Here is a 12646-nt window from a genome sequence, read left to right as displayed (position 1 = left end):
GACCAAGGTGGCAGCCTGCGTCATCGCTGGATCCCAAGCCCAGCTCCCGTCTGGCCTTAATCCACCACAGATAAACTACGCACATACACACACGCTCACACGCTCACGCTGTCTTTAGCCTGGGTTTTCTCACAAAGGCCGAAAGCCGACCCCGTGTTCCCCCGCGTTCTGCATCCCCAGAAGTGCTTCAGTGTTTGGGTAACGAAAGGAGAGCTTCTCCTCTGCTCATCTATTCATTCTGAGCTGCAGTTGTCATTGGGCTAGTGAAACAAGGCAGCAGGACAAGCATATACACATGACCCATATCCATCTTTAATTTGTTAAAACTGACTTAGAACTGAATTTGTGTATATTAATCAAATGATTGTCCCTCAGATTGTGAAAAGAAACTTGAACAATGTGAAGAGAATGACCTCCCATCCTATATACCAATATTGTAAGTAACTTTAATGAGAGTTTCATATACTGTTAGAACTCCTTCTTTTACACTTAGATTTATGTTTGTTTATGGCACTTACACGTGCATTGTTGTCCTCTCAGAAAAAGTAAAATTAACTTTCATAATTAATTCAGTGGTGAAAAACTGTTACCACAGGGACTGATACTGAGAAACAGAACTTTCACAGAGTTAATTTTATTATTTCTTTTACCTTCACTGAGAATTTCTTCCAAAAAATGTTCTCTAACATTTTAAATTGAGTCCCTTACAAATAGTGAAAAGCACTGCTACTAAATATTTATGCTGTATGTTTTAAGGTTGTTTTGTTGTGTGTGTGTGTGTCTCTCTCTCTCCCTGTGTGTGTGTGTGTGTGTGCGCGTGCACGCGCGTGTGTGTGTTCATGCCTATGCATGTGCTTCATGTATTTGTAGATATGACTGGAGCTCAAGATGGAAGCGTAAGGATGTTTGAGTGGAATCGTCCACAGCAACTCATCTGCTTCCGACAGGCAGGAAATGCCAGAGTCACACGCCTTTATTTCAACTCGCAGGGCAACAAGGTACACACACACGCAAAAGCAAAATCTACAACTCTTTTAACTCATAGGGCAATTAGGTGCACATATATATACACGCGCGCACACACACAGACAAAAGTCAGCCTAGAAAATGCATCTATAAAGCATAAGTACCTAATAAAGTGGCCAATGAGTGCAGGTGAAAGGTCAGTTTTTCTATTAAATATGCTGGTGAAGGCAGAATGAGTTACTGATGCAGCAAGACACAGCTGACCAAGACAGAAATGAATGGCAAACTATCCGGTCTACCTTAGTAGTATGGATGTTCCTGAAGTTGAGAGTTTGCACTTTAACTTCATAGTCATTTCATTTACGACCTAATGTACAAGCCCACATATGATGACATCCCAAAGGCACATGATAAAGAACCCAAGGTCCTGCTTTTGGAAGGGAGGGATAAATTCAAATAATTTAAGGAAAAAATTCTCAGGGGTTGGGGGGGGCAAAGTGTTGTAAACTGCATCGCACATTTTATATTCACAAGTGTAAATCCGTACTGGATTAATGTTTGAGTATACAACTTAAAGCTTATACGGTCAAGAATAGAGAATTCCGGTTATGCCTATGGGGCAGTGAGCGTGTAGATGTGCTGGGTATACGGTGAGTGTGTAGATGTGCTGGGTATACTGGGAGCTTCAGGGTTTAAATCTCAAACGGTCTGTCATGAGTGCGTTCATGTTCTTGTTGCTGTTCCTGTAATGATCAGTTTAACAGTTCCCATTGCGAACCCATTATGGTGTCATTTCTAAATCCCCAGTCAGCTATTTGTAAAGTTAAACATTTAACTATAAAATGAAGATGCAGACTTCAGAATTAGTTAAAGAGAATAGCTGGTCCATCTTTTATTGCCATTTAACGTTAACAAGCATTATTAAGACATTAGAGAATGTATAACAACAAAGAACCCACATTTTTATACATTGGTCAGAATTGATTATGTATTCACCCCACCGTTTTACATACTAGGGTTTGCATTTGCCACCATTACATCCAAACTATACATTAGTCAACATGCAAACTGACATTCAACACCCACACCAATTGTAACTCATTACCACCACATTCCAAGAGAAGATTTCTCTTAACCTTGTCCTAAAGAAGATTGTTTTTCTGTACCATCCTGAGCCCGGTGGAAAAGTCATATATCTTACCCTGAGGTCCACCAAAGCCTACCCAGGATCCTTTGCTGAAGCCTGCAGATGCCTCTACAGAGGCCCTGTATGCAAATCATTCTGAAAGGACAAAGATTCTCTATACTCCTTTATGTTTTACGTTATTAATATGTCTAACGCAATGTTAGGCCTCTTTTGCCTGTGAACATTCTTTTATTACCTCAGTGGCGTCAGACAGATAATATCTTCCTTTCTCCTTACAAGAGCGTGAAAAGCCGTATTCTGTTTTCCATCTCTCTGTCTGCAGTGTGGAGTGGCAGATGGCGAAGGCTTTTTAAGCCTGTGGCAAGTCAATCAAGCCTCATCAAACCCCAAGCCATATTTGGTAAGTGGGCTAACAGCCAATTGTTGGGTTCTGTATGCTCCTATTCAGCCAGCCACACATCATCATCATAGCTATTAATATTCCTGGAAAAAAGCTAAGCTTTAATGTTAATGCAGAGCATATTTTGCATACATATATAACACAAATAATTATATATATATATATATATATAGTCTCACCTTTCTGAGATGCTTTGAATGATCGTTATTAAGCCTTTTCTCTAGATGAAAGTGAAATTACTTTCTCTCTCCCTCTCTCTACCTCCCTCCATCTGTTTCCTCCCCCTATCTGCCCTTTCCTCTTTTCCTTCCTATTGCCATCCCTCCCTCCCTCTGCCTCTGTATGCTTTGGTCCCTCTCAGAGTTGGCAATGTCACAGTAAAACATGCGGGGACTTTGCGTTCATCACGTCCTCCAGCCTTATCGCAACTGCGGGTCACTCCAACGACAGCAGGTGCCATCCCTCTGCATGCCAACATTTTAGTAGCGTTCTGATCCTCTGGGTCCCATGACAACATTCAGTAATGTTCTCATTCTCGGGATCCCACCCCAATGTTCATTGTTTCGGAACTTTCCCCTACAGGAATGTTTGCCTTTGGGACACACTGATTTCACCCAGTAACAGCATGGTGCACGGTAAGCTACACTCCTGACATTCTGTACATTCCGTCACGGCCATGGTAATCATTGTATTTCCATTGGTTGCTGTAGACTGACAGACAATAACACAGTAATAGTTTAAACAGCAGTTATTCTGATACAGCAGTCTTACCTTTCCTTTAGACTGGTTTGGGTGTGTGGCTGTCTGGGTGCACACGTCTCTCTAATGGGTGTGTGTGCCTGTGTGTGGGTGTGTGTGTCTGTGTGTGGGGGCGTGTGTGCATGTGCACAGCCTTCCCCTGCCATGAGAATGGCGCCACAGTCCTGCAGTACGCACCAAAGCAGCAGCTGATCATTTCAGGAGGGAGGAAGGGCTTCATCTGCATCTTTGACATCCGGCAGAGGCAGCTGCTGCACACTTTCCAGGCCCACGACTCCACCATCAAAGCACTCGCCATGGACGCCAGCGAGGACTTCTTCATCACCGGCTCAGCCGAGGGCAACATGAAGGTGGTCACGCTGCCATCTGCACTGCAGTTAGAAAACACACATTCCCCATATACACTTAGGACTTGCAATGTCTTGTATAGAGATGCAAGGATTTATTTGGCCAGTTACAAAGATTAAGCAGTTTTCTATCTAATCTGTTATAGCTCTGAAAGATAAACTGGTTTACCTCTGACCTGCTAGTGCTGCAGAAGTTAATAGCTTTGCCTAATGCGCTTGTGCAGGTTTGGAAGTTAACGGGCCATGGCCTGATGCACTCCTTCAGCAACGAGCATGCCAAGCAATCCATCTTCCGCAACATCGGAGCGGGCGTGATGAAGATCGAGACTCGTCCCGGCAACCGCATCTTCACGTGCGGCGCTGATGGCACGCTGAAGATGAGAGTGCTCCCCGACCGCTACAGTATCCCCGCCAGCATATTCGACATTCTGTAAACACACCGCCATGTTGAGGAGACACAGCAGAAGCTCTCGAACAGCAACCCTGCTCGTCTTTTCAGCTGGAAACCACGACAGACAAACTTTGCGTGACTTTTTTTTTCTTTTTTTAAATTAACAAAGCGTGAAAGCGTATGTGAAGTCACGCTCGTGACCGTTATGATTACTGTAACTGAGCGAGCACTGGGCCCAGGTGCAGACTCGTCATTTAGGTTGTTTATCATAGGAAAGCTATGCATGTGTGAACTCGTTACTGCAGTACTTCCACAAGGTTGTTGATTGTGCTACGTAAAAGTGCTCAATGCAGACATTTTTAAGTGTGTATCTGTTGTCATGTTGTGCCCGCGGCTGATCAATTTTAGCATCTTTATCTACCAGCACTGTGCTTCAGTATCCAGTCGGTGATCTCTGCTGTGAATCAGATTGTTGGCTCTGACTTTTATTTATTTGTCTCATCAGCTGCTCATACCCTGTAGCGTTTGACATGGCACGGGGCGCCGCCCACACCCAGCAGATCAGGGTGTTCATATAAACCTGTCTCACTCTCTAGCTGCTGATAAAAACATCTCACTGAGTTTCCCTATAGCTATAGACAAAAGCCCCCTCACCCCTGTAACTGCTGTCGAACACATCTTGCTCTCCTCCCTAGCTTTGGTTAATGCCATTTTTCCCCTATTACCTTGCCCTGCAGCTGCAGGTAATCCTGTCCCTATCTGCGACACATTTCCCTCTGGTCCTAATGGTTGCTGATTAGCCTGTCTCTCTGTCCTGTTAGGAAATGCCTGCTTGACTAGCAGCTGCACTGAAGCCACATCCCATCGTGAGGAGGTTGTGTTCCCTTCTGCAGTGATCTAAGATGTTTTTACGGTTTTATTTTTCAAACGCTGAGACCAGAGACATAGTTTCAAATGTTGCACAAAGTGTTTATTTATTACTGTTGTTCTTTTTAACATGCGGTTAGGTTTTTTTTTTGGGGGGGGGGGGGGGGGATTGTTTTTGATTTGATTATTCTTTTACAGACTGCTGTATATTGTAACTTATTGCCTTTACATTAGAATTGTACGGTTACAGTGCTTCACCAAATAGGTTGGCCATTTTGTTTTATTAAATGTATAATCCATTTATGAATATTTGCACTTACATCTGAAGACACTATAAAATTTTAAAGAGTTCAAAAGTTATTGGGAAAACTTGTATACAAATGAATGTCTGGCTATGTGTGGCCAAGTAGTATCAAATTATCAAATCTGAACTAATTTTAAATGAATATTTATGTATGAATATACACAATAATACATACATACACAATATATAAATATATATATAAATATATATATATATATATATATATATATATATATAAACAGCAAAACATTTCTTATTATTGTTGTTATTACTACTTTGTTTTATTTTTATCATACTGCTGGAGTAGTTGTATATTTGGTTGGATGTGCGTGGTATTTATTAAAATCTCTTTGTGTTGTGTCTGGTCTGCCGGCCACCATGTCCACTGTATGTATCTGAGTGTTGTACTAAACAGTATGTTTACTTCTTGTTTGTCAAATATTTATTGAAAAGGTTATACTGTCTGTGAGGATGTGCACAGTTAAAAGCCCAGGTGGAATTTTCTGGAAGAACAGAATGGTTCTGCCATGGTCAGAGTTTTACCTTTGTAAGTAAGCTGAATAAATTCTTTTTATTTCAAAAGGAGCATTTTAAAGCCCATTTTACTGCCAGAGGATTAACTGGCCTTGAAGTATTTTATTAAATTCAGTTTAATTCAGAGGGAGAATTTATTTATCCATTTATTTATTTTGTTTATGTGAATGCATATATTCATAACATTTTATTTATATATATATATATATATATATATATATATATTCAATAACGGATATACATTGTGTTACAAAACCGGTTACAGGTACAAAAACATCTTGCCTCACTTATTCTGTGGAGAATCTCCGCTGTCAGTCATTAGAAAATGCATAAGTCATATCAACATGAATCCATACCCTTATATTTTGTACACAAGGGGAATAATATCTAGTATCTATACAAATAAAAAACATCAATACAAACAAGTTATTTAAAACAAACACTGGCCCTCTGTTTGGATTTTAATCTGATTGTATTTACTGTTAATGTTTTCTGTTATTTGCTCAGCTTGCAAGATGAAACTAATAATGGTAGTGAGAACTCAGATATTATTTAATATTTGAGATTTATTATATTTTCATTTTGTTTTGCCACAAAATAAAAATAAACTTGGTTTACTTTAAGAAGCAATATTTGACTGTAATCCAGCACTTGTATATGCATTGTTCTGGTGTCCCTGGAATGAGCACTGAGATTACCCAGCCAGGCTGGTTTTAGAGAGTGCTGTCACCCCGTGGTTATTTATATTAGGAGGTTTGACCAATTCAGTCATCCGAAAGGAAACGCAGTTCATATGACTTAACGTATCCACTGTCCCAAACATACAAGTGTTTGTCTTTGGGATTATAAGAAAGCATTGCTAAGATGCTTGCTGGGGACCACATATCAAAGTTCACATTGAGTGGTTTTTTTTTCAACAGGTCAAAAGCATTGGTGACTTTCATGTCTTTGGTGTCAGTGACATAGAGTATGCCGCAGACAATAAAACCATTCCCAACCTTGCTTCTGGGGTAGGTGGTGTTTATGTATGTTGTGATGGAGAAGGTTTTTTCATCAAGTTGTGCCACCATGACATTTTCATGGATGCTGGAGGCAAAGATGAGCCAAAGACGACTTTCGTCTGCTGCCATTTTAAAATATGTCTTTGAATTCCTGAACAGGTAGGACAGGTTGTGGTAGAGCGCGTTCTCTACGGCCAGCATAAGCAAGGTCTTGGTGTGAAGATTAAATCTGTGAAAGTTTGACAATTTTAGTTTGGTTTCAATCTTTGTTACAGCTTGGAAGATTTTGCTATAAGAAACGTAGTCCAACAACTTACATGGACACTAAACAAATAAATGACAAAATTTCATTAAACTAGCTTACTTGGCAATATTGTATGTCCCAGCAATATGGTAGTAAAAAGAGCCATTGTGGACCAAATGGCCGCAGCCTAGGTAGACCTTCCTCACGTCAATGGACTCACTGGTGCTGTTCTGGAATGCAGCCATGTCTTTATACTCCATTACAATACGACCTACAGAAGACAAGTTCAGAATAAACATGGACACAAATACTCAATATTACTAAGGTGTCCACTTGACAATATCATTTCACTTAGTTAGCATTGATACATTTCTTGATAAATAGTTAATAGGAAATTAAATGGAAGCAGTAGTTTTGATAGGAAAATAAATAAGTTCCCATTCCAGATCTACTCATTTTACAAATTACATTCTTTGAATGGTCATGACCATATCTGAGCTACAAGATGGGCTAATTAATTCAAAATAATTATTATAAAAACTGGTTAAATATGAGCCCAATGTCACTGCTGGATTCCTTCAGTTGTCAGTGGATCTCAATGCTGGTGTCTAATACATTTCTATTTCTTAAATGAACAATGTAAACAAAGATGTTGTATAGAATATAATGGACAATGAATCTCTGACTGTCTGATAGATACCTGAGAAGTGTTCTGCCACCCAGATCCTTTTATCATGCGGTGCTGCTGTGTCTTCCATCCATGTGCCAAACGTGCTGGTCATTTTGGCCAGATCTTTTGGGTTCTCAACTGACCTGATGATACATTCTGCCACATGTAGAGGAACAAGTTAAAATGAAACCATATGTTTTGTTATTTGTTGCAAGTCAAATGAGCATGTGACTCATGTTTGTACCATTCTTTGACTCATGTTTGTACCATTCTTTGACTCATGTTTGTACCATTCTTTGAGGCCTTGCTTCCTGATCCTGGCCTAGTGGTGTCATCATTTGGAGCTCCATGAAGGAAGCCTTTTATAGAGAGACAACAATGGCAGGAATCAGCTGCTTTACAACAGCTGAGACTCTTAACCAAGAATCTGATTTGCATGACAAAATTGCAATAAATAAGCCCTCCTACAAATCACAAATTTTAGTGTGAGCTGTCAGCATTCTGACCAATTTCCGATGTTCCAGATAAGTGTACTGGGCATGCTGTGATGAATCACAGCTTTCAACGGTCCAACGAATAAAAATACTTTTGTTCAAAATAATGTTGATTCTTACCCATGTTACATAACCGTTTTATTTTTATTATATCATAGTCGCAATATAATATAATAGCAGTAGGCCTACAGTAATTCTGTTTGACATGCAGTCCCTTATTATCGTCTATCGAACAGCATCTTAAGCTACACCTGCTCTGTCAGACAAAAGTCAAAGCACAATTAATATACACCTGCTCTCTAAGAGAACAGTCAGCACCATTACATGTTACACTTGCTCTGTCAGACAACAGTCTTATCACCATTACAGGTAATGCCTGCTGTCTCAGACGAGTCATAGTACCAGTACGTTACACTTGCTCTCTCAGACAAAAGTCAACACCGTTACATTACACCTCCCAAATGTTAGCTTATAGTCCTTTCTTAGCTGTATTGCCCTTTAAATCTCCAAAGGCTGTGGTTGCTCTCTAACCTTCAGCTGTCTGGCCAGTGTATAGATGTGCTCGGTGGCTTCTGTTCCTCACGAGCCTGGGTAGTCCAGGTGGTCCAGGTGGGCCCATGGGACCTGGGGCTCCAGGTGGCCCTACTGGACCAGGTGGTCCTGACAGGCATAAAATAGTGCAAAACTCCATAAAACAAAGGAAAATGTGTAGTAATTTTCAGCTGTTCTGTTTCATAAGCCTTTAAAGCTTCTGAACAGTAAGTGATGGTTTCAAAGTAGAATGGTCTACTAAACCTATGAAATACTGAATATTTAATATACATAATATATTATGTGGTGGACAAGTCATGTCATGTTTTAATTCCTACTCGTTAATTTTGAAGTGAAATGTATAGCATTCTATTCAACAAAGCTGATTTTAATTAATTTTAATTGGAAATTTGGTGACATTTACCCTGTACAATCACATCATTTGAAGGTTCTCCCTTTAATCCACGTGGTCCAGGATTTCCTTTCTCCCCTGGTTCACCTGAGTCCCCTTTCTCCCCAGGAGGGCCTAAAAGAGAAGGTCAGGTATATCTCACCTTATCAGACTGATTCTGGGTCCATTTTAAGTTAATCCAAAAGCAGTAAGTGCATGAATAGCCTCAAACTCATTTGACTCAACTTGATTTCATTTATTCAAATGGAAGAGTGAATTTATGGAATGTCATATGTCAAAAATCTTTTTAAGTATTAAAAAAGGTTCTTTTACTGACACTTTCTTATCTCACAACTGACTATATTTATGTACTCTTTATAAAGGCTATACAACCACTGTTAATAAATACCCTTTCAGATCAGTCATCATTTTTATAATCAATTCAAATATTTTCCAGAAGCTTTTCAGCCATGCAATAAAGAATTTTATTCATGTGTCTTCTGTGATTCACTGTCCTAGCACATCAGCAATGTCAGTGGACTCCCATTTATATACAATAGAGTGAGCATGGCTCAAAACCACAGCTATGACTGCCCCCCAACCTGCCCCCACTTCCTTCCACAGGCTTCTCAAAGGCAGATTTTGTGCTTCTTTGTGTCTGAGACATAAAATAATTTTTATTCGTTTAAGTGAATGGAGACACTTCCAGCAGTAATGGCTAGAGGTTTGAGTGTTTCTGAAGAGCTGTTTTCCCAGCTGTTACATTGGTTTCCATATTCACTTTGTGTAATGGACAGAATTCCCAGCCCTTTAATGGACCGAAGAGAATGGTGTAATGAAGAGAATTTCTGATTCTTCAATGGATCTGACCTCTTTTCCCTCGTTTTCCAGGTGTTCCAGTGTCCCCTGGCAGACCAGGAATTCCATTTGTTCCATTATATCCTGGTATTCCATCTACACCTGGCAAACCTGAAATTACCAATGTTAATGTAATTTCTTATTTAATGCACATTTTATCTACTATATTATTTCTATATACAATTTTATACGTTATCGCATAAAATATCATTCATATTCACTGAGAGATCATATATTAATTGACATGACATTGATTGATTTTATAGTTAATTTAATACTTCATTGCTTACCTGGGGGTCCAGGAGGTCCTGTTGAAGACAGATACAGTAAAACATTAACAAACAAAAAGGTGATTCTGAATAGTTAGGATTGTCAAAAATGTATTTGTTATACTAATTGGTTCATGAAAACCATTAAAAAGGACTCACACTTACCAGTGAGACAGACTCCATTTGTGCTGTTACAGATGTCTAGTAAGATTTTAACCTTAAGTGTGAAAACAGCAGCAGTGGTAAAGATGATAGATACAATCAGTGTGATTGAAATCATGAATCTGTCTTCATACTGGAGATCACGGTGTAAATCTCTGACCTCACAACATTTCAGTTTGATTGAACTTGCATGTATCATAAAATTGATGTATCATGAAATCTAATGATATTCGTACTATTTAGAATTATTGTTTTTCAAAAGAGTCCACAAATGTGACTACAATACATATTTTACTCCCATACTTTATTTAAACACCTTAGCAAAAAAACTAATGCATGTATTTAATCACATATCAATCCCAAATTAATCTATTATAATAATCTGTAATATTCCAAAATTAATGTAGTTAATTTTCCACCCTCATAACAAATTTATATAAGTAATTATATTCTGATCATTCTGCAGTGAGTTACTTTTCTGCTGTAAGTACAAGAAGAAGATTTTTTTTCAAATTTAGGACCATAAGTCATTTCTGCTTTTGTATTTTTCTCCCACATGTTTAAAAAATATGCATCCTATATCATTATTTACTTTATTTTTCCCCCCTGGCCACACAGTAGTGAAAAGGTTAATACATGTTTTCACTCTCACTATAAGAACTATTAGATTTTTGTTTTTGATTTTTCAACTCTAGTCTCCCACAATTTTTTATATTTTTTTTATAGTTACATAAACAACACCCTCCTATAAGTTTTTTTTTTAAATTATTATTTCCTAGTTCCTTCTTACCGGAACCATGGAGTAAGTCATCATCATCATCATATTGTCGTGTATGCCTGTCCTGTGATGGGTGGGAGGCTTAGCGAGATACTGGTGCCCCTTCTGTTTCTTTTCATGGCTTGGCTCCTGCTGAAGGTCTTTTGTAATTTCCTTCCCCAGATCCTCTCCTGATCCCTCTTCCATCTCCAGGGTCAGCATCTGAGCATGCCTTAGCTCCTGACTCCTTTTATTCCGGGAGGACTGATACAGCTCCTCCTGGATCTCCTTCTGATCTCTGCTCATCTCTGTCATGAACTCTACCACAGAGCTCTGGGAGAGCTCCTCTACTCGAGCCTCTGTCTGAGCCATGCGCTTTCCCAGTTGTCTGTTCTGGAACAGGAGCAGCAGGACGGTGGCTGAGTTTATCAGGGTGAGGACGCATATACTACCGAGCACCCAGCGCAGCAACCACGGCACCCGGCCCACACATGGCCTCAAAGTCCCAGTCCGACGCGCCTCCATCAGCGGGTCCAGCATCTTCTTTTAGGGCTCCAGAGAAACCAAATCTTTCACAAAAGTTTAAAACAAAGTTTAAAGTCTTAAGTAATAAAAACTGCAGTAAATAACAATAAGCTGATGCTTATCTTTAAGAAAATTAGACAATATAACTACAGTTTTTGCCCTAAAAGCATTGAAAAGTTTGAAGAATCCTGGAAACTTAGAAATAACAACTCCAAGCACAAGTGGTGTTTTGTCGACACAAATACAGCCCTTGTTTTGTACTGTCTGAGGAAGCTGGCAGTCACTCGGTCTAATGTTCTAGAAAAAAAGCTCCACTGGTGGAATCACCTGATTTATATGCAGCAGTGCCCATACTTCAGCCTGCTGGGAGGCTGACTTACATAATTCATATGTCATAATTCATGTTTCATCCAAGACATGGTTCTCTTCTTTCAATGTTTTTTTTTACTTCATTTTCATTTTCAGTATTATATTTCACATCACTTCATAGGGTTAACATGAAAGAAGGTTTTCTGATATTTTGTCCAGTGTAATGTTTAACCTCATGATGTACACATATCACATGTAATGATTAAAAAATTTAAAAAAAAATGGAAATAGATGTAACTAGAACAATAATTCTAAAAATACTTTTTATCACAAAATAAAATGGACAAATTTTAAAACTGGGTAGTAATTGGACCCAAATATCTCTAGATATCTAATATAGAAAGATACGTAGCACATAGCCATGTCTGAAATCCTTGCCCAGGCAAAATGAAAGCAGACAGTTCAGTCCACGATGACCTTTAACAAAAAGATTCCCTCATATCCTGCAACATGACCTATTTCTGTACATTTTGAATCAGGAATTGTGGTCTGAGCTCATCAGACATGTAATGTGTATGGATACTAATAAACACTGCACTCTGCAGAAACTTGAATCTCAGAAATATGTCTTTGTAAAACTGACGTCATTCCAATTACACATTACATAACAATTACGACAGTCTGGCCCTTTTTATTGAAAGATTTCACAAACCACCCATG

At 39.1% G+C, this 12646-nt stretch overlaps 2 protein-coding genes across 7 annotated transcripts in view; one reads left to right on the top strand and one right to left on the bottom strand.

The window, feature by feature from the left end:
* The window catches only part of dmxl2 (Dmx-like 2), a 56657-nt gene extending 51629 nt beyond the window's left edge, over window positions 1-5028 (top strand). For all 6 annotated transcript variants that reach the window (XM_035525240.1, XM_027009866.2, XM_027009865.2 and 3 more), the window contains 7 exons: window positions 376-436; window positions 871-998; window positions 2436-2513; window positions 2875-2966; window positions 3096-3148; window positions 3405-3622; window positions 3844-5028. In XM_035525240.1, the coding sequence (XP_035381133.1) occupies window positions 376-436; window positions 871-998; window positions 2436-2513; window positions 2875-2966; window positions 3096-3148; window positions 3405-3622; window positions 3844-4053 (840 nt within the window). In that variant the 3' untranslated portion in view covers window positions 4054-5028. The remainder of the gene's footprint in view (window positions 1-375; window positions 437-870; window positions 999-2435; window positions 2514-2874; window positions 2967-3095; window positions 3149-3404; window positions 3623-3843) is intronic.
* An 885-nt stretch (window positions 5029-5913) lies between these two features.
* Window positions 5914-11937, bottom strand: gldn (gliomedin). The gene is made up of 10 exons (XM_035525752.1): window positions 11126-11937; window positions 10339-10390; window positions 10195-10212; window positions 9917-10015; window positions 9080-9181; window positions 8656-8784; window positions 7921-7989; window positions 7661-7786; window positions 7081-7231; window positions 5914-6945 (listed from the first exon to the last, which is right to left on the bottom strand). Exons 1-10 carry the CDS (start codon window positions 11630-11632, stop codon window positions 6480-6482), a joined length of 1719 nt encoding a protein of 572 aa, XP_035381645.1. The 5' UTR covers window positions 11633-11937; the 3' UTR covers window positions 5914-6479.
* Window positions 11938-12646: the final 709 nt, after the last annotated feature.

The sequence above is a fragment of the Electrophorus electricus genome, chromosome 4, assembly GCF_013358815.1.
Source record: "Electrophorus electricus isolate fEleEle1 chromosome 4, fEleEle1.pri, whole genome shotgun sequence".
In the NCBI taxonomy this organism is placed as follows: Eukaryota; Metazoa; Chordata; class Actinopteri; order Gymnotiformes; family Gymnotidae; genus Electrophorus; species Electrophorus electricus.
This window is presented reverse-complemented; position numbering and strand designations above follow the sequence as displayed.